General features: G+C 40.8%; 1 protein-coding gene across 1 annotated transcript; it reads left to right on the plus strand.

Annotated features, from left to right (window-relative positions):
* Positions 1 to 1,106: 1,106 nt before the first annotated feature.
* On the plus strand, positions 1,107 to 21,775 carry PLEKHG7 (pleckstrin homology domain containing, family G (with RhoGef domain) member 7). The gene is made up of 13 exons (XM_010008060.1): positions 1,107 to 1,112; positions 2,590 to 2,685; positions 3,479 to 3,628; positions 5,375 to 5,470; positions 7,744 to 7,839; positions 9,107 to 9,220; positions 10,677 to 10,851; positions 12,794 to 12,909; positions 13,655 to 13,748; positions 17,015 to 17,094; positions 18,496 to 18,655; positions 19,572 to 19,669; positions 21,668 to 21,775. Exons 1-13 carry the CDS (start codon positions 1,107 to 1,109, stop codon positions 21,773 to 21,775), a joined length of 1,389 nt encoding a protein of 462 aa, XP_010006362.1.
* Positions 21,776 to 21,994: the final 219 nt, after the last annotated feature.

Here is a 21,994-nt window from a genome sequence, read left to right on the forward strand (position 1 = left end):
GTGCCTGCACAGCTTCAAGAAGAAGGAAGAGAGTGGTCCATGCCACCCTCCCCAGCAGCACGCTAATCGTGAGTGTTGCAAACCTGGCTCCTGGCTAGAGGTTGCTCACAAGACCATTCAATACTGAAATGCAGACCTGCAAGCAATTTCCACAAATACCCATTGTGGAGCATGGTATAATGTACAGTGTGATTGCCGGACACCAGAAGATGCTGGCGACCAGAGATCAAAATTCTCTCAAAAACAAATGAGCCAAGGTCACAACCAGAAGTTTCATGAAAGCCAACAAGCCAGGCGTTCCCAGGAAGGATAACCAAGGCCTTCCACATCATAAAGACAAAAGTTTCATCTGTGATTCCCAGCCACACACAGCCGACATTTAGAAAACAAACACAGGAATTCCTCACCTCTCACTACTGCATTCCTAACTCTAGATTCCCAGCTTTCCCTGTGCCACACTGAGGACCATGAATCACAGCCTGCATCACTGTGCAAGTCCTATAACAGATCTGAGGCCTAGGATTTGTAGGACTGTTTATTCACAGGAGTTTTAAATACCTGCGTATCTCCAAGGTAACAGTAATGAGCAGATACAGCCTAATTCTTGCTTCAAAACAATGGATATCTTCAAAAATTGGCCTGAGTTATGATGCATTTTCCCATGTAAAGAATTGTCAATCACACACAGATCATCTGCAGCAAGTGGGAGTGTTAAGCATCATCCAAGATCCCATCTCAGATAGACATAATTCATGCTGGGAGGAAACCAACAGCCTTAATGGGTTTTAAGGCTGGCACACAAACTGTCTAAACACAAGTATTACATCTGAGCAAAGTGGAGTATATCTAAAAAAAAAAAACAAACTAAGAAAAAAGCATATAAATAACAGGTTTGGTTTTAGCTAGTTGTTTCTTTACTGATAACATATTTGTTCTACCCATCAGAGTCCAAAAAGCCAAGGTGGCCATTTGCAAAAAGAGGAGTTGTGAGTATTTAATCATGTCTTTTTTTCTTTGCACTGACCTTGCCTTTTCACACAACTAACCTGGGTAAAAAATGTTCCTTCTCTTTACTGCCCTTGGGACTCCTTGGGCATTAATCTGCCATGAAGGTTGGGTGGCCCCAGTGCAGCCACCAGTGCTTCTGTCCGTGATAGACATGAAAACACAGCTAGTGCCACTGCCCCTGAGATGCTCAGAGTGCTTTAGATGCTTACATGCCTTTTTAGGTGCTTTCTTAGGCTTTTCCTGTCCTTGTGGGTACTCTCTAGTACAAGCATACATACCAACACACTTCAGTTAATTTCTTTGTCTAACACATTCCCTTGTCGTTTTCCGTTGTGAAAATTTTCACTTGCTATGGTATCCAAATGTCCTTTTTGAGTGTCATTCATCATTCAAAAAATAACTTGCACATGTCTTGATAACTTTGCATGCCTAAACATATGATTGTTTACAGTCCCTTTCCAATACTTTTTGCATTTTATATTCAAAATCACAACTATCAAAGAAGAGTTTGTACAAGTGAAACCAATGCAAGTGCTCAGATTAGCTTCATCTGATAGCATTTCTGCAGCCTTTGAATAAGCATGGGCTTAAACTGAGAATTTTTAAGTTCAGGAAAGTATTTGAAACTCACATTAAAATACATTTAATATTTAGTCAAAGTGATTTCTGAGACCATTCGATGCCAAAAAAAATAATAATGAAGATTTATTTGCTGGTACATTAGTTAAATGTGCATATATACAAATGTATTATTGTTTCTGCTTCATTTCAAGCTATCTTTAAAAACTAAGAATTGAGATTAAACTCAAATTTCAAATATTATAATCAAGCACATATGTCAAAATTGGCTTGAGTTCAGTGCCTAAAGTTCAGACAATAGGAATCCATGAAGCATAGGTATACAGCTCCAGAAAGCAGATAAAATTTAGCCAAATTTAGGTCTATGCTCACAGCACTGAATTTGAGTTCATAAATATTAGTTAAACTTTCTGCATGTCACTGTTGGCCTGAAGAGCAAAGCTAACCTAAAAGCAATTGTCTGTGTGAGGGATCATGAAATGAATACAAACTCCTGCTGTTTCAGCTTCCTAAAACCTCATTTTCTAGACACTACTCTGCAGCTGACTAAAGGAGTTTCTTCAATACATAGCTCAAATAAAAAAATAAAAATAAAAATAGACAAACACTTAAGCTTTGTATACCTATAGCAGAAGGATTATATCAACTATAAGTTGATAGTGCTGAAGGAAGCAAAATACTTTATTTGTTCTGTCTCCTGAGGGTAGCACCTTCCCTGTTGCCATACCAATGATTTGGCCTGCCAAAGGCTTCTGTGTAACAAAAACAAGATCTTACACATCAACACCTAAGCCACCTACACACCCCACCCTTAGCTACAAATAAATCTGCCATCAGTGCCTCATCTCTGTGTAGGAGAGCCTGGAAATACAAGGATATATCTCTCAGTCAAGTGCAAGCTCCTCACAGATCAGAGCAAGGTTACTGAGCTGGGTAAACTTCTTACTGGTCTTTATAACATTGTATGAATCAGGGTTTTGTGGTTTTCTTTTCATTCAACAGGGTAAAGACAAACAGAAGCAAGCATCTGATCTGGAAAATTGTCTTTCAACCCTGAAGATCGTCGACTGCAGCTCATATGAATTTTACTGCTTTAAGGTATCAAAATACTCCAGGATACTTAAAGATGGGAATAAAAAATGTGTGTTCAAGTTACAGTTTTTCGCTACATAAATCTGTACACGAGACGTTTCTGCAAAATTAATGCAGCAAGCATAAGGCATGTTTTTGTTGTTTGAAATAGAGAGAAAAGAAGGAAACTGTGGGTGTTGCAGAAGGTTAGCAAGAGCCCTCACAACCACCTGGATATTGGCAGAATTCGAGACTGCCCTAGATGAGGGAGGTGCCACCTTCAGAAGAAGGCATCAAGACAACTGTTAGTAGTACCTGCAGATTGTTAAGAACTCCTGTCAATGCCTAATTTGTATGCCCCTGTCTGACTTGGGAGCAAGTCAGTAAGGTGACAGTGATCACTTTAGGACAAAATAAACCAATACCTAATTACCTATGAAGTTCTAGTCCCTTGGTACCTTGATTTTACCAGCTGGAAAATACAAAGCTATCATCTAACCCTGCTTTCCAGTAGCAGCAGCAGCACAACAGATGAAATTCCTTAGCACTTGCCAGATGTCCATTATTTTTCGATACAGCATCCTACAAACAGAGTGTCATCTGTGCTGCTTTCAAACTCAACATGTTTATATTATAAATATTTTGGAGGGAAATATCACATTTTTTAATCTTTTTAGAGAAATATTTAAGCCTTCAGAAGAAGAATCACTAAAACTGTCAGCTGGTCTTTTATGTGGGCAAGTAGATCATAGGTTCTTTTCATAAGGTCTGAAGCAGTTGTTGCCATAGTCGGTGGTTTTCTTTCTTCTGCAATCTACAGAGTAAATCTTGGCATGAATTTGTAAAGGCACAACAGACTGAGCATAAAGATGTCGACAGCCAGTTAGAAGTGAAAAAAGAAGCAGCAGTGTGGGAACTTTTCACAAGTGAATGCACTTACTTTCTGGATCATTTGTTGGTTCTCAAGACGGTAACTTCAGATTTCATTTATCAAAAATAATGAAACATTATTTGCCCTGTTGTCAGCACGGCAGACATAAAGCCACCTGTAACCTCTCATTGTGTGTCTTCAGGGGAATGACGTAAGACTTTGGGTTTTCTCCCATATTGCCTGGTCATCGTGTTTCCACAATTCACTTTGGTTTTTATCTTCTTTAGTATGAGGGTGATGAGACACTGGAACAGGTTGCCCAGGGAAGTTGCAGAAGCCCCATCCCTAGAAGTGTTCAAGGGCAGGTTAGATGGGGCTCTGAGTGGGAGGGTACCCCAGGGGAGTTCAGGGGAGTTGGAACTAAATTATTTTAAAGGTCCCTTCCAACCCAAACCATTCTGTGATTCTTCATGGCATCTCTTACTCTGGACATTACTTTCTAGTGCTTTGCAAACTTTTCAGCTATTTCATCTGATACAACACTATTCCTCTCACTAACACTGAATTGAAGCCACTCTCCAATTTCCTATACTGAATAATTCTCTACCACTAGTTTGTAACATTGTACTCTTAATTTAACTTCATGTAAAGCTGTGGCTGGATGATCTGCACTGGAGCATGAAAACCTCAGAATTCCACAGACCTGTAGTTTTATCATACAAGAAAACAAGCAAAATAAAGAACAATTCCTTTCCCAAAATCCCCAGATCTCAGAAGATTAAAAACAGGTCAATCCTGGGAAGGATGTGGTTAACAGGAGACATGCAGGCCCCTGGATGAATCTGATGTAGGAACCACAGACAAGCCCTGTGTGGCTCATGAGTGATGAAACAGTCAGTCCATGCTAGTTTCCCAAACTATCCTGCCTAAAAAAAGAACCCATTGAATTTGATTAGCCAGTTTTACAGATACCTGCTACTCTAAATACTTCCCAGTATAGAAATATTCCACTGATTTTAATGAACCTCCACAGGGAACTTTAAGGCCCTTTAAGTCCCCTTTATGTCAGCTGTTCATGGCAACTGAATAATTACACAAAGCTAAGCAAACGCTTTCTCTAGCTCATAGTCTTGGCACCTGGGTGATGTTTTTTTCATTTAATACTTTTCACACATATAGAAAAAAAACTTCTACTTGGTAATTACTTTTTTTAAAGCCTTTTTCAGATGTAAGTCAGATTCGGCAAAGCTCCAAGATCACTGTCAGAGTTTAAATAATGTTAAATATTAAAAAGCCAATAAATACGCATGCAGTTTTCAGTCCATACAGGTTAATAAAACAGTCCAAAGAGATGAAAAACCTTAATGAGCCTTCTACTTATTCCAGCTATTTTTTATTTTTTTTCCCATAGTAACTCTCAAAAATTACATAGCAGCAGGTACAAGGTAGGAAAGCATTTGGAAAGGTCACAGAAATCTATAATTATGACTTTGATGTAATTAATTCCTTCATGTGGCTCTACAGGGAGCTGAGTTGCCCCTCTTCTTCTGTAGAGCACTGCAGAGACAAAGATGCCTTCATGGCAGCCACAAACACCCCACAGGCATCACTCATACCCTCCTTCTCACACAAAACTCAGCAGTTACCTTTCAGGCAGGTCAGAAAAAGTTTCTCAGAGTGTCTTTTTCTACCCTTCTCATATCAAATTACCATGGCAATTATAGTGCAAATGTTCAAGGGGAAAAACCAAAACAAACAAACAAAACAAAAACAAAACCCACAGATACATGGAATTGACACAAATAGCAAATAACATGGATTTGGATGTGTTTGGTTTTTTTTAAGATATTTGTGAACACACTAAAATACCTCCAGAGTAATGAATTTCTCTTGGATGTGGATTTGTGGAGACTTTTCGCAAACTTAGAGGAGTTAAACAAGGTGAGTAAAAAAATAAAAGTCTTACTAAGATCCAAAATCAGCCAGCACAATGAAAGGAAATTAGAAACAATCCATAAGCTTCTATTCAGATTCCATGACCACATTTGGAACTTAGTTGAAATCATCAGGCTTTCCTTCATTTCTATTTGGTATATCAGTGCGGGCCAAATTTCACCAGTGCAAATTATTCACATGTGCCTTCAGCAAAAGATAAACAGACATTTGAACATGGGTAAGAGCTCATTTGGAAGTCATTTCTGACGGGAAGAAGAGTTTGAGCCTAATTTTCAAAATCAGCATCCTTTTAAAAGGATTTGTGAAGACCAAGTGCAACTGCACAATCCATACAGCAAAACAGTTAAGAATGCAAAATAACTACAATAAAATGTTTCCTTTTGTGAACAGATGGGCACAAAGACTTCGCTATCTGTTATGTCACTCCACTATAGCAAGTTACAACAAAATTATGATCACCTCTCTCCAGCTGGGGTTTCTCTTTGTGTGGGTGGGTATCTCCCACACAGATTGGATGGTCTGTGTTCATGTGCTACTTACACTTCAGCTTCCAGGAGGAGGGCAACCACTCCAGCTCCTTGCCGCTTGCAGCCGGCTGTGGAGAGACCATTTTCAGCTCCTGAAAGTTAAAGGAACCCATACATCAAAATAATTTTACATAACTTTAGAAAAAAACCCAAAAAAACAGGAGCTTTTCTTAGCTCAAGAGCTTTTTTACATGCCACCCTACCCTTACCAGCAAAGTGAATTTTTGGCAGGAGCTCTTCATCTGCATAGTTTGCATGGCTGCTCACAATCACATCACATGCCCTAAACTAATTGCTTCCTTCAATTTCTTTTCCATATAGCAATTCCTTTGCCTTAACAGTTAACATCTCCCTTTTTAGCCAAAATGAGAAAAGCAGGAAAGCTCTTCAGAGTAGGGACAATTAGCCAGAGCTCCAACATATGAGAAAGTCACCTCTGCTCAGTGACTGACCACACCCCAGGTGAGCTGCTGTGAGTGAGCACCTGAGCAGGTTTGGTGGTACAAGGAAAGAGGCTTTTTACTTGATGTGTTTCACCCTGCCCGTGTTGTGGGCTGACTACCCATGCAGCCAACTACTAGAGTTCAGTTGATGTCTGGTTGCTGCTTCCTTCATACTTGTTCAAAAAAAGGAGTGGGCTGTATTGCTGTGTGCCATTTAGCAACCACAAAAGCTTTGAGCTTGGATGAAGGATGGTCAAGCCTTGAGAGAATTATCTTTAATACACTTTCTATTTCTGTTTTCTGATTTTATTGTTCTTATTAACAAGGATGATAAATGTTCATTTATTATGCACACTGGTATATAAGCTGGTAATCACATATAGGAGAAACTAGATGCTGTCAGTGGCTATAATGCCTGTTTTCCATGCATTTTACAGCATGCATTTTTTCTTGGCAGCAGTCTGAATCCATGGGAAAAATGTATGCTGTAAAAGGTGTAAAATACACCCTTGTCAAAATGAAAGAATAAGCAAGCATCACCCTATAAGCAACCCTGTCCCATAAATACACCAAACACAGCAGTTTGTGCAGCTACAACAACTATTCACAGCAGTATCACAGAGGAGGATGTTCCATTCTGGTCTAAAATCTGGCCTACACCTGAACCTGGTAACAAATTTGTGTGCAAACAGTGTGTTCAGGAGGCAAGAGTGTGCTCAGGAGCAGGCTTTTGTCCACTTCTGACAGTGTGCAGCACCCTTAAATCCTGTGCAAGCATATACAATTAGCTTATGGGGAATATGTGACTTTGTATAGCATTTTATAGAAATTTCCCTCATCACAAAATCTAACTATGAAAGATTGTATCTTCTTCAAACGACCATGAACATTCCCTTAATTTTCACAGCTCTGTCATACACTATCAGTGCTTTCCAGTAGATGCCATTCATCCACTGTAATTTTTCATGACAATTCATGTTAAACACAGCTGCTATACTAAAATAAGTTTGAATGGAATAACTAACCTTGTTTCAAAGCTTTTGTCATATGACATTATCATGACATAAGTGGGTATTTGTATAGATTCGTTTCCGCTTCTGACTAATTAAAGCATTCCAGGTGTAATTCTGAAGCTAATTCTGGCAATGTCAGGGAGGTAAGGATAGGCACCCCATTGGGCTTGGAGCCTTTGAAAAGGCCAGAGATGGGAAATAAAGTTTTTTTAAGCTGAACTTCAAAAGATTACTAATGCTAATTTCTCTTTGTCCTCCCTCCCCCATTTATTTAGATAAGTCTCAGTTTTCTGAAAACATTTTTTGAAACTGTGAAGGAGCATGTCAGCAAGTCAGGCTCTCCTATGGATTTCAGCTCCATGCTCAGAAAGGTAATGTAATAAGGAGTATTTTTGCTAAATATCAGTAGGTCCTTGCAGCAGATCTTTTATCATAGCATGCAGGTGCTTTAGAGCAATCAAGTCAGTCAAGGATATGCCATCAGGTCACAGGCAGTTTGGTCTCAGCCTCAAGAACCTCCTGCCAGTTGGATTTATTTATTTTTTTAATTATTATTGGGTGGCATGTTTGAGGTGGTCATAGAAAGATGCTCTGAGAACAGTGTGGGAAGAATTTCTCTTCCTGGGGAACAGTAGCCCAAGAGCTAGAGGAGACTTTGCCACCAGCAGAGGCAAGTTTCCCATTCTGTGGAAGATGTTTACTCGAGACCAGATCTCAGCCCCATTGTTGGATGTTCCCTACCTCCTTCTACTCCATTGCATAGATCCTTCTTTTACTCCATGGACCAGACTCACAAGGGTATTTAGGTGTAACTGAGAGCTCAATGGGATTAAAATATCTCTTATACTGTGTCTGTGCCTGTGTCTGCTAAGCAAGGCACAGCTGTCCTGCCACTGCCAAGCACAGCCCTGCAGCCCTCTGGGGCAGTCTGCATGGTAAACAAGACAGTTGACCAAACAGCAGTCTCCAGGGGATCTTCTTCCTGCATAATTTGCCAGTGACTGAAAAGCTGGAAATATTAATACAGACAGAAAATTAATTTATGGACCTGAACTTTCCTTAGCAGTAGAGGCCATTTGAAAACTTCTGGAAAAATACTGAAACAGACCCCTACCTCAGGGTTAGGATTTTAAAAAGGGAAAGGGAGGCTGGAGCTTGGCTTCTCACCCCTGTTACCTCTGACTTCGGCATCCACATCAGTAATGGTGGTGAGAGAGGCAAAATCCCAGACAAAACTGAGTTTTATCATGGATGGCACTCAACATTTTTAAGAGCTTTCTAACACAGAAGATATAAAGTGATGTGCTGCATGAGGCCATGTAAAGCCATTGCATAGGTAGTGGGCTTTATCTTTGGATTCTGCATGAATTTCACATCATTTATTCCTAATGAGAATAAAGTCTAAGAATGCTTTCCACCTCTGCAGAGCTGCTACAACTGTGCTCCAATGTGTTGCTTGGGCAGTTGTAGGGTTTTTTACTACTTTTACTACTTTTTAACTTTACTTTTCTAACTCCTCCTCTCCCTTTCCTAGGTAGAAGGAAATCTCAGGTAAAATGCACATTACAAAACCAAAACTTGTTCCTCCCTTTGTCCTGACATTCTTCCTTCTTGATAAGTTTCCAAGTTTTTCTGCAGTTTTTCCAGGGTGACCTCTGCCAGACACACCAGATTTATTGCCTCAATTATACCTCTGCTGTCTTCTACTTGGAAAACCTGAGACAGAGAGAAGATTTTGGCATCTACCTGAAAGTAAAGTGATGGTTTTGTTGTCATTATTGTCATTGTTGTTGTCTTCAGGCTTTCTGCCTTATGACAGGATTTTAACAGCAGACTAGAATAATTCATTTGAAGCAAAACTCTGTAGATAGAAATTTACACAGATTTTTGTACTGCAGATGGTATCATAAAGTAATTCTGAGTGTATGTTCCTCTGCACGTTAAAGTCCATACTTGTAATTTAGGTCAGGCAAGAAGGGGAACTAAGGGGAACACCTGGCTGCATTTTTGCAGGCAGAAAATATGTACTTCCAGCCTATGTCATTCAGATATTTCACATATAAACCCCTGCCTTCATGAAAGTGAAAAGGCACAAAAATCAAGCCACACTAAAATCTCTCTCAAGTGTTTTTACTTTGATACATGTCCTACATATCAGCTTGGTTTAGATGTTGGTTGGGAACACAGTATGTAGGATTTTATGTGCTTTAGCAGACAGCAAGACTCACATTCTCTGATTAGAAAACAGCCTCCAACCCATCTTATGCCACATCAGCAATTACATAAACAAACCTCAAATCTGGAAAAGAGTATGATGGTCTTCTGCTTAAGGAGAATGTTTCCCTCAGGAGGAAGCAGCATCCTGGGTAGAACAGCCAGCAACCTCAGTGCAATGGCAGTGGTTTATCTCCTCTGACAGAATTTGCTTAACCAGACATAAAGAAAAGTTATAATTTGATACCAAAACACCACCAGTAGGGAGCATTTACCTCCTTCAAAGGCTGAAAAGTACTATCAGTGATGTCTTTCTAAAGTTAAAGCACTTAGGACAGGTTCTGTCTTTGCCAACACCACATGTGCCTGAAGCAACAACTCCAGCCAGTGCAGTCGTGAGGCTCCTGGGAAGAGGGCTCTGCTCCTTCTGACTTACAATTAGCAGACCAGCGTGTCCTTAAAATTGGTCTTCAACATTTCAGACTTAGAAAAAGAAACCTGAGGAAGTGGGCTCTTCTCAAAGGCAACTGCAAAACTGGGAGGACACCTCTTTGTAGCAGCCAAACTCTGCAGCTTTTTGGGCCTGGGAGAGTCACATTGCTTGCTCCCTGACAAGGATTTCATACAGTCATGCCTAGGAAAATGTTCCCCACTGGGAAGGAGCAGCGTGACCCTAAAACATAAAGTGGCCCTCAAACATAACTGAGGTTTTCCTGATGATTAAAATGGCACATAAATAAGAATACTGCTTGGTCTGCTAGCATGGCCACACTATCTGAAATGGAGAGCAGCAAAGCAGAAAGAGAATCTGGAGGAGCGACGTGAGTCCTCCTGTAGAGAGCCTTTAGGCTGCCCTTGCTCTCACTGTGTGATAAGTTTGTCTTTAATTAGTCCCTGTCTCATTCCAGTCAGCTGGTGATGCAGAAAACTGTATTGCTGCCTCCCTGCCAGGGAGTAGCTGAAGCCTAAGGCTGATTTTCCTTGTCTTCAGCAGTGGTGTGAACAAAACAAACAGTGCAAGAGGCTGCATCTGCCTGAGCTGCTGGTCGCTCCTTTGCATCGACTGACACGCTACCCACTCCTCCTTAACAACATCTGGAAGAGGAGCACTGACCAAACAGAGAAAGGCTTTATCTGGTCACTTAAAGAGAAGGTGGAAAAGTCCATATGTAAGTAGCTAAGGTTAGAAGTCGAGTGTGCAATTAAGAATTAGCAAGTTTTGTGGCCTTTTTGTGTATGTCCTTTGAGTGTGAATGGGTCTGGTGTTCCTGCAGAGATGCAATGAGGATGTGCATGCCTTTCTACAAACCTGAGCCCTTCCTCACTCTATAGGAAATTATTGGTACCACCCTTGTGCTGTCAAAGCCTCTCTGAGCAAGGTCACAGGACTTCCAAATTAGTGAGTCACTTGTATTTGCTCAGAATCATCTGCAGTTACATGAAAACAATTAAGAGCAGATCAACATATTAGTACAAATCAAGAAAGATCTGAAACAAAGAAGTCTTTGAGTTGGCTTTGTGTCTAAAGAGGATATTTTTAGGCTAATCCTTAATAGGATAAAATTGCACTCACAAGGGGAATGTTATGTCAGTGACCTTTCACTAAATGAGAGGGTCCCACCATATAACATAGTTGAAGAGCTATCTCAGCTACAGATTTTCTCTAGCTATTGGGGGGGGGGGAGGAGGGGTGGGCGGTTAGTCCAGGAATACTTTTTTTCCCCTGCATTTGTTTCAAGTAAATAATTTCTTAATTCTAAATCATTTATTAAGTCAGTCTTGTTCAGGAAGCTAGAAATGCATTTCTAAGTGTCTTATGATCATGTAGTACCTCAGCATCTAAGTTCATTCCCCAGAAACCTCGTGCAGCCCCCACTGAAATCAAAGACAAGACAGTGCATCACCAAAACACTTCTGCTGCCAACCTTGCAAGGGAGAGGTGCCAGGCAGCACTTCATTCTCACCTACAGCACACCAGGGCCTTGAGCCACCCATCATAGTGGCTTGCCTCTGCCACCATCCTTCTCCCTGTCCTGGAGGCTCAACATCTCCTTGGGCAGAGATCAAATTACCTTCTAGAGACATAAATCTGGGGCTCTTTCTTCTTGGGTAGACACTCCAATGACACAATTACCCCCTAAAAGACAGACTCAGGTTCTTTTTCTTCTTGCCAAGTCTTAAGAGGAGTCCACTCTAATGGCCACCAAAGGAGCACACTTTTTGGCAGAGAATAGGTCCCATAGGAAAATAAGATTGTTTTGTCACTAGTCTGGGGACTTCTGCTGGGGGAACAGCAGTGTTAGATATGGCCCCAAAAGGCTGTGGCATATCTGTGGAATATTAATGGCAAAGAAATAGGTCATCAGAGTTTAGATACCTCTGGGCCAAGGAAACTAAGGATGGAGGAGTGACCTCTCTTTATTCACAAGCATATGACAAAGGTCAGCCTTCATTTTTTCATCAGTGAACTAGTGACAGAAGGAATAGTTGCAGTTCCAGCATTCTCCTTCTGGTCAGTGTGTGGGGGGGTGTGAAGTCATTGTTTGCAATATCACTTAACACAAACCTGGAATTTAAGTTGCATGTCCATTCAGGCTTTCCTCATAGTGGTCTGAATCAGCAAGGACTTAGTCCCCATTTATCACATTCAGAGGTGCCCCCACCCAGTTATATACAATCACTTATGGCATGACTTCCTCTGAAATTAATTCTCATTCATTTCAAGAGTCTTTTGATGAGGTTATATGAAACAAAAAGTATTTTTCACTCAAGACCCCGGTTTAGAAAGTCAGGATTTTTTTCTAAATAACTTTTTAAGACTACAGTTGAATTGAGTTTTATATTATTCCCCCTCTTACACAGTCAGATTAGCAAACACAACCTTTTCACTTAGCAGTGAATTTAAGGATGTTTGAATGCATGAGTCAAAATTTGGGCTCTGCTGACCTGAAAAGATTTTAGGTATGTTTTACAATGAGGCCAAGATTTCATCTGGGGTCTCACACCTGAGGTGCTTTGGCTTCCACAGGAGACAAATCAGTATTCAGCATCTTCTAGAAACAAGAGTGTTTTCGCCAGCCTTGGCAGTAACTGATGTTTTACATATTTCAGGGGATCTGGAAGGTAAAGTCAAGTGGTTGGACAACTTTCAGAAGTTCAGGCAGCTGCAGGAGGTCATAATTTGGCCTCAGGTCTGGGATCGTGACAAAAGATTCTTTGTCCCAGAGGTAAGCACTTTTTTAAACAACATTTTGTCTTTATAGCATGGTCTACAGGTGGCTGGTTGCCTATATTTTAGTTACTGGGGATCACTCTGCTCTAACAGGAGCAGCTCCAGTGTGGGCACTGCAAATGCTGTAGCTGAACACACAGGCTGGGCACAGGATAGCAGCATGGGTTGCTCTCAGCTAGCATCCAAGCGAGTACCACCATATAATCCAGGAGGACTCTTTTGCTTTTAGAGGGCAGAATGAAATGGGAGAAATGTAAGTATTACTACCCTTCTGTAAGGTTACAAAGTAGAAATTATTTGCCTCAAGCTGAGCTGAATAAATTCCTGTTTACTTTTAAATAGCATTACAAAAATATTACACAGCACACCTGGGAACACATGCACCTTTCTGCTGCAGTTACCACCTTACCCATACCAGACAGACTTAAAGCAGCATTATGGTAACATCATCAAATGGATCTTACCCCAAGGATTATGTCTGTCCACATGCAGGGCTGAAAAAAACCATTACACTCAAGACAGAAAAGAGAAACCCAGGTCAACATTTCAAAAGCAGAAACACATTTAAGCAACAGCCCTGCTGAAGAAACATAGCCATGCTCACTTATTAACTGTGTGATGTATTCAGCTGGAAATAAGAACACACATGTGCTCTGTTTAACTGCTGGTTGCCTCCCAGTTTATCATCAGATATGCAAGATTCTCCATCCTCTCTCTCTCTCTCTCTTTTTTGGGTCAAGTGCTTGAAGCAAAGCCTAAAAGAAAACAGCAGTGAAAACGTTTTGTCTTCAGCAAACAGACTTCTCCTTCATGAAGGGAGGCTAACACTAGCAGGTAACATCCCTAATTGTCCTGGTGTGATGAATTAGTCTGACGGAAACATATTTAGCCATGGCAGGACCAGTATGAACTTCTGCAGCAGTCTGGGCAGCACAGGAAAGAAAAAGCAAATGTACAGCTTGTCAGAGGGAGACTGAGAAACAGGCAAACCTCCAAAAGGCTGAGAGTTCTGCATGATTGCTTGTTGTCACATCTGGATACTTAGTCTACCAGGTGCTGAAGAAATTAGCTTGACTGGCCAATGCCTGCCTCTCAAAGGGAGTGTGTTACTGTCACGTTCAGGAACATGGCAATAGGAAAGCAGAAAGCACAGACTGTTCTACACAAGGTGCCTCATGTGCCCTGGGACTGATGTCAACTCTCTGGCACCATTTCTATGTGTTTCATGAAAATTACTGACAAATCCAGAGGTTTTTCCTGGTTTTATTTTATATCTCTGCTAAAAATGCTGTTTTGATGGACACTTTGCAACAAGAAGGTTTTATCCTGCCAGGTCATGTCCCTTTTATGAACAGAGCACTCATACAACCAGCCATTAATGCCACAGATGGCACAGTGGTCCCACGTGAGCATGTTGATTTGTACAACACTGCTCACAGGTGTCCATCACCCTGGCAGAGCACAAAGATATATGTCTCCAGGCTCACAGGCACCATTTTGTAGCAGGGCACAGTTGCTTGCTGGGGAGCTGCTGCAGAATCTCTGCCTGTGCAGGACAGGAGGACTTACTTTGTGTATGAGCAGGAAGCAGAGCCTGGGCAGTTTGGAAAAGCCTATCATCGGAAAGGATGCTGGCAGCTGTATGCAGAGGTAGCTGCAGGGGTAACTCTGGTTTAACAGAAATTAGCACAGTCCATATCTCCACAGGAGCAGAGCTGAAGAGAATAAGCACACAGCACTTTCCATCTTCCACCATCACTATTATTGTTATAAAGGGAGCAGCAAAAGCAACATGGTCTGTTTTTCAGTGGTTTTGTTTTCTTTCCCACGTGAGGAGAATTATAGCAGCAGAGGAAAAGAAAAAGGTTCTGGAGACCAGACAAAAAGTTTCTCATGATATTTAGGGGGTGGTGGGCAGAGGAGAAAGAAAGCCACTGAGTCCTTTCCTGCCAATGCTTCCCTACTGCTCTCCTGATGCAGGAGGTAAGGGTGGCCATCAGGTGGCCACATTACTTTCTGCAATATTTAATTAGAAAATGAAGAAGAAGGTATGAGCCTAAGTCTTACCCACCAAGACAGCCAGCTGCCTAAAATCTGCAATATAAAAGCGCCTACCATTTGGCCATTTGTCTAAATGAAATATCTTTACACTCAAAAACAAAATCACAAGTCACATATGACACTGCACAACAGAAATAAGCATGCCCTAAAGTCTTCACTCTGAATACACTCACACAAATTTGGTATTAAGATGAACTGTGCTTGTTTGAACAAAACTGAGATCCCTTAGATCACAGTTGCATGGAGTTTTGTAGTCCTTTAATTGAGAATAGGAGCAGCTAAGAGAAGTGGGTTTGTTCAGATTTAGGAAGAGAAGGCTCAGGGAAGACATTACTATTGTCTTAAACTGCCTAAAGGCTGGTTTGAGGCAAATGGAGATAAAGGCATCTTGAAGTTGCACAGAGAAAGGATAAGACCTAATAATGCAAGTTGCAGCATGAATTATTAAATATTTGGAAAAACTTGTTGATAATTAATGTGGTCAAATATTCATACAAAGGTCCAGAGAAATTGTAATTTCCTTTCTTGCACGTATTCAAAACTTGACTGAACAACACGCTCTAGCTTGGCCTGCTTGGACCAGTGGATTGGACCAGAGACCTCCAGAGGTTCCTTCCAACTGATGCCACTAAGTGACTCTGTGATCACTATACAAATAAAAGAAACAGAAAAGTTGATCCACAGCAGTAGACAGAGCTTACAACAAATAAATCTATCCTGTGTAATGCCCACAAAAACCTACTGCTGTACAAGAGATGCTGTAGAGAACCCTTTGCCAAGTTTTTGACTTCATAGAACTTACAGCAGGGTAGTTTTTATAAGATGCCTAATACACATTAACCTGATTTTGTGTAGGCTTCCGAATCTCCAGTAGCACATAAGAAGGTCCTCCTGGTAGCTTCTTTATTCTCCATGCAGGTGGCTGATCCCTAATCTCATTAGAATTTTAATTTTCAGTAGTTACTGATGTTGCTTTTTGTGACATTAATGAGACAAGTTTTCAAGCCAAACCTTTCAGAACCAAACATCCAAGAAAGTATTTTAGGATCCTGCAAGATTTCCTGGAAGCAATAGCTCTGACCATCCCCATTTGCTGTAAAGAGCACCTGGGCATTTCATGCCTACTTTTCCAACCAAAAGATGCCCTATTGGGAGTAGTCGGAGGCCAGATTATAAGTGATAAAGTCTGCAGCAGAGAAAGGAGGTGATTCTGAAAGTGAAATGGGACAGTAAGCTGGGACCAAAAATGAAAGAAAGATTCATAGGAAGGACAGAAGGAGCCATAAACAAGAAAGAGGTCAAAGGCCCAAGCTCTACAAACCCAGTAAAGACTTCAGGTTTCCTGCAGGAGACCGCTTAAAAAATGAATCTTTTTTTTTTTTTTAATTGCTCATTATTTATTATAGTAATACCTAAGTTATCAACATGGTTTGACATCAACCTGAAAGACTCTGAAGCATTCTCACAGACATTTGATGTTATATTCCTCACATCCTCATTACCCCTAAGCTAGGAAGAAAAGATAAGCCAACAGTATTTTGTGTAGTTTTTGAAAGGCTTTTGTGATGCTATCTATTAACATTTCATTGCTGCAAAACCCTGTGAAGGGGGCAGCATACTAGTATTTAAAGGCACCAGGAAAAGGTGGCACTCTCCTATTGCTTTACCTCTGCCTTTTGCCAAAGGTTCACTGTTTACCAGAGAGGATTTGCTAGTTTATAGCACACTGATTGTTGTATTTTCAGGTGATCTAGGCCACTTCTCCTGGCAGGGAAGTAGCTGTTTTTTCATAATGAGGCAGCTGCTACAAGGTGCAAACATTACTTGCCAAAATCATCAAAAAACATAATTTTTTAAGTGCTGCCTTTGAGAGTACAGACTAGAGAATGAGTAGTTGTCTGCTGTGTTGGAAACCAGGCTTCTTTGTTACAAGCATTTTGTAAGATGCAGTGATTCATAAATCTGCCTCATCTTAGAAGTTGCAATTACTTAAAATAACCACATCATAAAGCTGATTTCTTTTTCGTTTTCCTTCTCAGAAAGCACAAGACTCCTTGATGTCTACCTCTTCCTATTTGATGATTTCCTATTAATTACCAAAATTAAACGTAACAGAAAGGTAATAATGGACAGAGATATCCATGGTTGCAGTTATGTTTTTTAGCTTGGCAAATATTTTGAATGGAATTTGGAAGACTGATATAACGATAAAAATACAAGATGACTAACTGGCATGAAGGCTGGGTAAAACTTCCTTATGCTAATAGCAAACCATAACACTGACTCAAAACCCTACTTCTAGGCTCAGTATGTTACAGGAACACTATGACAGGCAGAATTTACATTACAAGACCTTGAAATTTTCCTGGTGCTGGATTCCTAAAGCTCAGAAAAGTTTTAAGAATATAAGAAGTTTTCTAATGATCCCTTCATTACTCAATCCAGCAACCTGAGAAATTTTTATCCCAAAGACATCAGGACTGTTAGAAAGAAGTAAAAAATCTTGGTTCCAACTCAGTTTATTGTACGTGTCCTCTCTTTTCCTTAATTAATAGAGATATAATTACTCTTTTTAAGAATTGTTTTCTTTATGAGAGATGCCATATATAAAGAGTTTTATAAATGATAAATATCTATGTTTAGTCAACAAAAAAGGCACTGGATTTCCTGAAATTCCTAAAGCTTCAGTGTATTGGTGCATCTATTTAATTAAGTTTATTAAGCTGACGTAAATTAAGGCTAAGCAGACCTGTGTTAGGATAGAGAAGTTTGTGACTGATTTAAAGACTTTTTAAAATTTTTTTATTTAATTTTTTTAAGAAGCAATTGTTCTGCTTTTGTAGGAGATAGACAAGGAACGCAGCAAGAGTTTCTAGACCAGCAGCACCATCCCTTAGCAATGTGGGGGGCGGGATATGAAGGAAGCAAGAATTCAAGGTGCTCTCAGGCAAGTCTCTTTGAGGGTTGCCCCACATACGTGTTGGTGAACCTTCCATGAAGGTTGCAACTTAACGGGAGACCCAGCAACTAAAATAAGGGGGGAAAAGGGGAAAAAACCAAACTAAAACAAAACAAAAATACTTCTGAACACCTTAGACTGACTGTTCTCTGCCTGTGAGCTTGTATTGTGTTTCTGTTGGTGGTGAAACACTGGAACAGGTTGCTCAGAGAGGTGGTGGAAGGCCCATCCCTGGAGACATTCAAGGTCAGGCTTGATGGGGCTCTGAGCAATCTGGTCTAGTTGGAGATGTCCATATGTTTATTGTAGGGGATTTGGACTAGATAACCTTTAGAGGTCACTTCCAACCCAACACATTCTATGATTCTATTGTGGCTTTTTAGTACAAGGTGTGATCTTGCAGGACAGATCTAGATACCAATGGGTTCTGAGGTTTCTCATACAAATATGGTGTCTGTGTACCTTTGATGAGAGAAAGCACATAATTTAGGGCTGTTTAGTGCCTATACTTCATGAGCAGATGGCAGAAAAACAGCTAACCAACTTCACTTCTATTCCCAGAAATATGGGGTCTCAGACACCAGCTTAATCCCTGTCTGTCCTTCCCTCACTCCTGAGCTGCAGGCCTTCATAAGAGAGGGTGGCTTTTGCACTGTCCTAGACCAGCCCATCCCACTGGACAGACTGATACTGAAAAACATTGACCCCATCCACATCTCAGGTACGTTCCCATGTACATCTAAACATCCTCCTAAATATCACCTCAACGCATTGTGCAGGCAGCAGTGCCTGGTGCCCACAAACCACCCCCAGGTGCCTGCAGGGCAAACATTGGTGCCTCAGCACTGTGGCTTCACAGCTCTGCTCTTACTGTGAGGCACAACCTGCTAACACAGACACTGCACTCCATGTCCCCCTGCCTCTAACAGTGACTTCCATGTAGACACCAGCAACAGTCAGATATTATCCATCCACCACAAAGGAGGTATCAATGACTTTTTCTCACAAACCAAGTATTTCCTTGTCCAAACTGTCCTACCATGCTCTGTCAAACTCTGGGCCTCTCTCTCAAGTACATTTTCATTTCTGTAGTAGTTCTGCAGAATATTTTTAGGTTGCCCCACTGCCCAGTGCACTGCTCTCCTGGATGTGCACACGTGTGCAACACGGGCTCATGTAGACAGCCCAGAGGGAACCCAAACCCACCTTCACCCCAAGGGCAGCCACTTCCCTATGTGGCTGACATCAGAAAGACCTCTCTGAAATTAAAAAAGAAAAATAAAGTATTTTCTCCTTAGTTTTTCATATTTTATTTTCTCTAACTTCAGTTATGATTTGGTCCACTTTGAATGAAAACTTGTCTTAATGATCCTGAGTTACAATCAAAAGCACCTTAGCTTCAGAATGGTAATTTAAAATAAACCAAATACAAGAAGCTTTAACTTTTTTAAATAACAAAGCTTCCTGTGCAGCAAAAAAACCCCAAAAAAATTCTATCACGGTGCATTGCCCTACATTAAAATCAGAAAAGATTATTACATCTATTATTTCTTCAATCATCATCAGACAATGTGACATGAAATTGGACTGACAGCTGCATGAGGGAATTTCTATAACTTTTTTGTATTTTTCCACAGTCTTCAGCCTGAGAAATGCTTTCCTAATACAGCACGAGAATAGGTATCGTCAGTCCATAGCCGTGTTCTTGCTACAAGCCCAGACAGAGGCTGCCAAGGTAAGTGACACACTTTTTTTTTTTTTCCTTTCTTCTCTACTTACAGAACTACACTTTCCCCACAGGAGGATCGCAGCCTAAAGGTGGTCACACAGTGACAAGAATCTGTTACAGTTGTGACATTTGACCAAAACCTGACAAACCCAAAGTAACACCCCAGTGCTCTTGTCCACACATTTGTAACATAACAGGCCGTATTCTTGCTGAAAAAAAAATTCTGACTGCTAAAAAAAAAAAAAAAGAAAAAAAAAAAAAGCCTTTTCTGGTATCACAGCAAGGAAGATGGCCAGCCCCTCCACAGAAGCCAACACCAGAACAACCGGCCCCACCCAACTCACGTGCAGTAGTACTCAGATCAGAAAACTGGATCATGCTCATCTATGCATGACACACAGATTGAACAGATGGTATGAGTAATTCCACTGTTATATAAATTTACCCCTCATTTTCACACCACATCACATTTCTAGTAGCAGAGCTGTATACAACATCTGAAAGCACAGTAGGCACTCCAGAGAAGTTTTGTTGGTTTTTTTCTCCTGATAGTTGAATTTCATTCTCTAATACCTAATGCACATAAATTTGACTACAACTAATATTAATTCTTAAAAGTAAATCACAGTAGATATACTTTTTCAAGGAAAGCAACATGTGACTTTTTTTCCATTTCCAGGTCACCAGTAGGTGCTTGGAATAGGTGTCTACTCAAGAAGTCATTACCTTGTGTCATTGAAATATTACCTTTTCCTTCCAAAGATGCCTTCACGTGGCTACAGTCTTCTCAATGTCTCCCAGGTCCAGTTTATCAAAGGAAAAAAACCCTGCAGTTAAAGTTCTTTTCACTTGGATGTGGTGGCATTACTATGCTGTTTAGTGCCCTGAGCCATAGGAAAAGTAGCGTTTTCAGCATGAGTTGAATGAAGTGAATGAACCACCTTATTTCTGCTCTCAAGACGCTCAACCTCAGCATGATCAATATATTTTTCAAGAAAACTTTGCTAGCCAGTATAAGGTCATGGGTTCAGCTGAAGTCATTCTGCAAGGCAGAAAGGAAGATTATCTGGATAAGATTGACACTGGTGAGGACTGTCAGACCTGGGCCTTGAGGTAGCTAAGGTATATAAAAATGGAGACAGCAAACTGAATGAAGCCACACGTGCTACATTCCCATTGACTCATCCCAAGCAGAGGGCTGTTACGTTATGACCTGCATCTTGGAGCTGCCTCACAAGGCCCCAGCCTCACAAGGCCCCTTTGTACCAAAGCTTAGTGTCTCAACACACATCACAGCAGAAAGAGCAGGGGACTAGGGAAAATGGAAATCCTGAGGTGGGAGAAGCACAGCTAGACCTTAACCTCATACTGCTGCTAACTAATTTGTAATGTCTAATCATAGCAATTCAGAGACAACTCAGCTTCTGTGACCCAGACCACATGGACTAGCTCAGAGAGAAGGAAGTTACATATTTTTAACCCATCTCTCCAGCCACACCCCCTGCCCTCATACCTGGATGACAGCAGATAAGAGAGCTGAGAGCTGTCAGCGTGATTCTAGAAACTGAAATTCATGTCTCAGCACATGACAGATCTTGGAGGGGGACAGAACTTGTGATGCTGATAGCACTGGAGCTGTCTTAATCAGAGGAACAGGGAGCCCAAACTGCAGGGACAGCATTCAATTAATAAATACTATGCAAAACCATGCAAAATAAAAACCTGCAGCAAACTTCACCATTCCAAGCAAACTGAGCATTAAAATCCTACCTTCCAACCAAAAAGGAAACCTTCACTAGATATCCCTGGCCCCAGACAAAGACTCCAGTGGCCTGAGCATCTGGGAAATAATCAGTTCTGGGATACTTCATGTTCATTTTAGGAATTATGAGTATAGGTATGAAGAAACACCAGATAATACTAAAGGCTCTGAGTGTTTATGTATCTAAATTACTGGAACTTTTTTCAGTTGTCTTGGTTTACAAATTATTTTTCATGTTACAGAAAACATGGATGTCACAGATAGAAACAGCAATCTCCAATTACACCACACAACAAGAAACCAAGAAAAGCACTGCTTTCTGCTTCCCAGCTGAATCCTCTGAAATTTAATAATGGCAGCACCAAGAGATACAGAGAAAGATTATCATGGTGATAAAACTTGTTTCTCCCAGCACGCCTTGTGTTTCTGAAGCTAACAGACTTCTTACTTGACTAGACAGAAGTGATGAGCTTTGATCACAGGATTTACGAATAAAAATGGAGGGGGAAAATGAGCCATGCAACAAATCTATCACTCTTAGATGGTCCTTACTTCAGCAAGGGGAAGGT

The sequence above is a fragment of the Chaetura pelagica genome, unplaced genomic scaffold (assembly GCF_000747805.2).
Source record: "Chaetura pelagica isolate M959 unplaced genomic scaffold, ChaPel_1.0 scaffold50, whole genome shotgun sequence".
NCBI classification, from domain to species: Eukaryota; Metazoa; Chordata; class Aves; order Apodiformes; family Apodidae; genus Chaetura; species Chaetura pelagica.

Coding starts and splice junctions, on each gene's coding strand:
- PLEKHG7 (XM_010008060.1), top strand. Junction 9,221..10,676: donor ATTTTGGCATCTACCTGAAA/GTAAAGTGATGG, acceptor TGTCTTCAGCAG/TGGTGTGAACAAAACAAACA. Junction 13,749..17,014: donor AGGGAGGCTAACACTAGCAG/GTAACATCCCTA, acceptor TTTCCTTCTCAG/AAAGCACAAGACTCCTTGAT.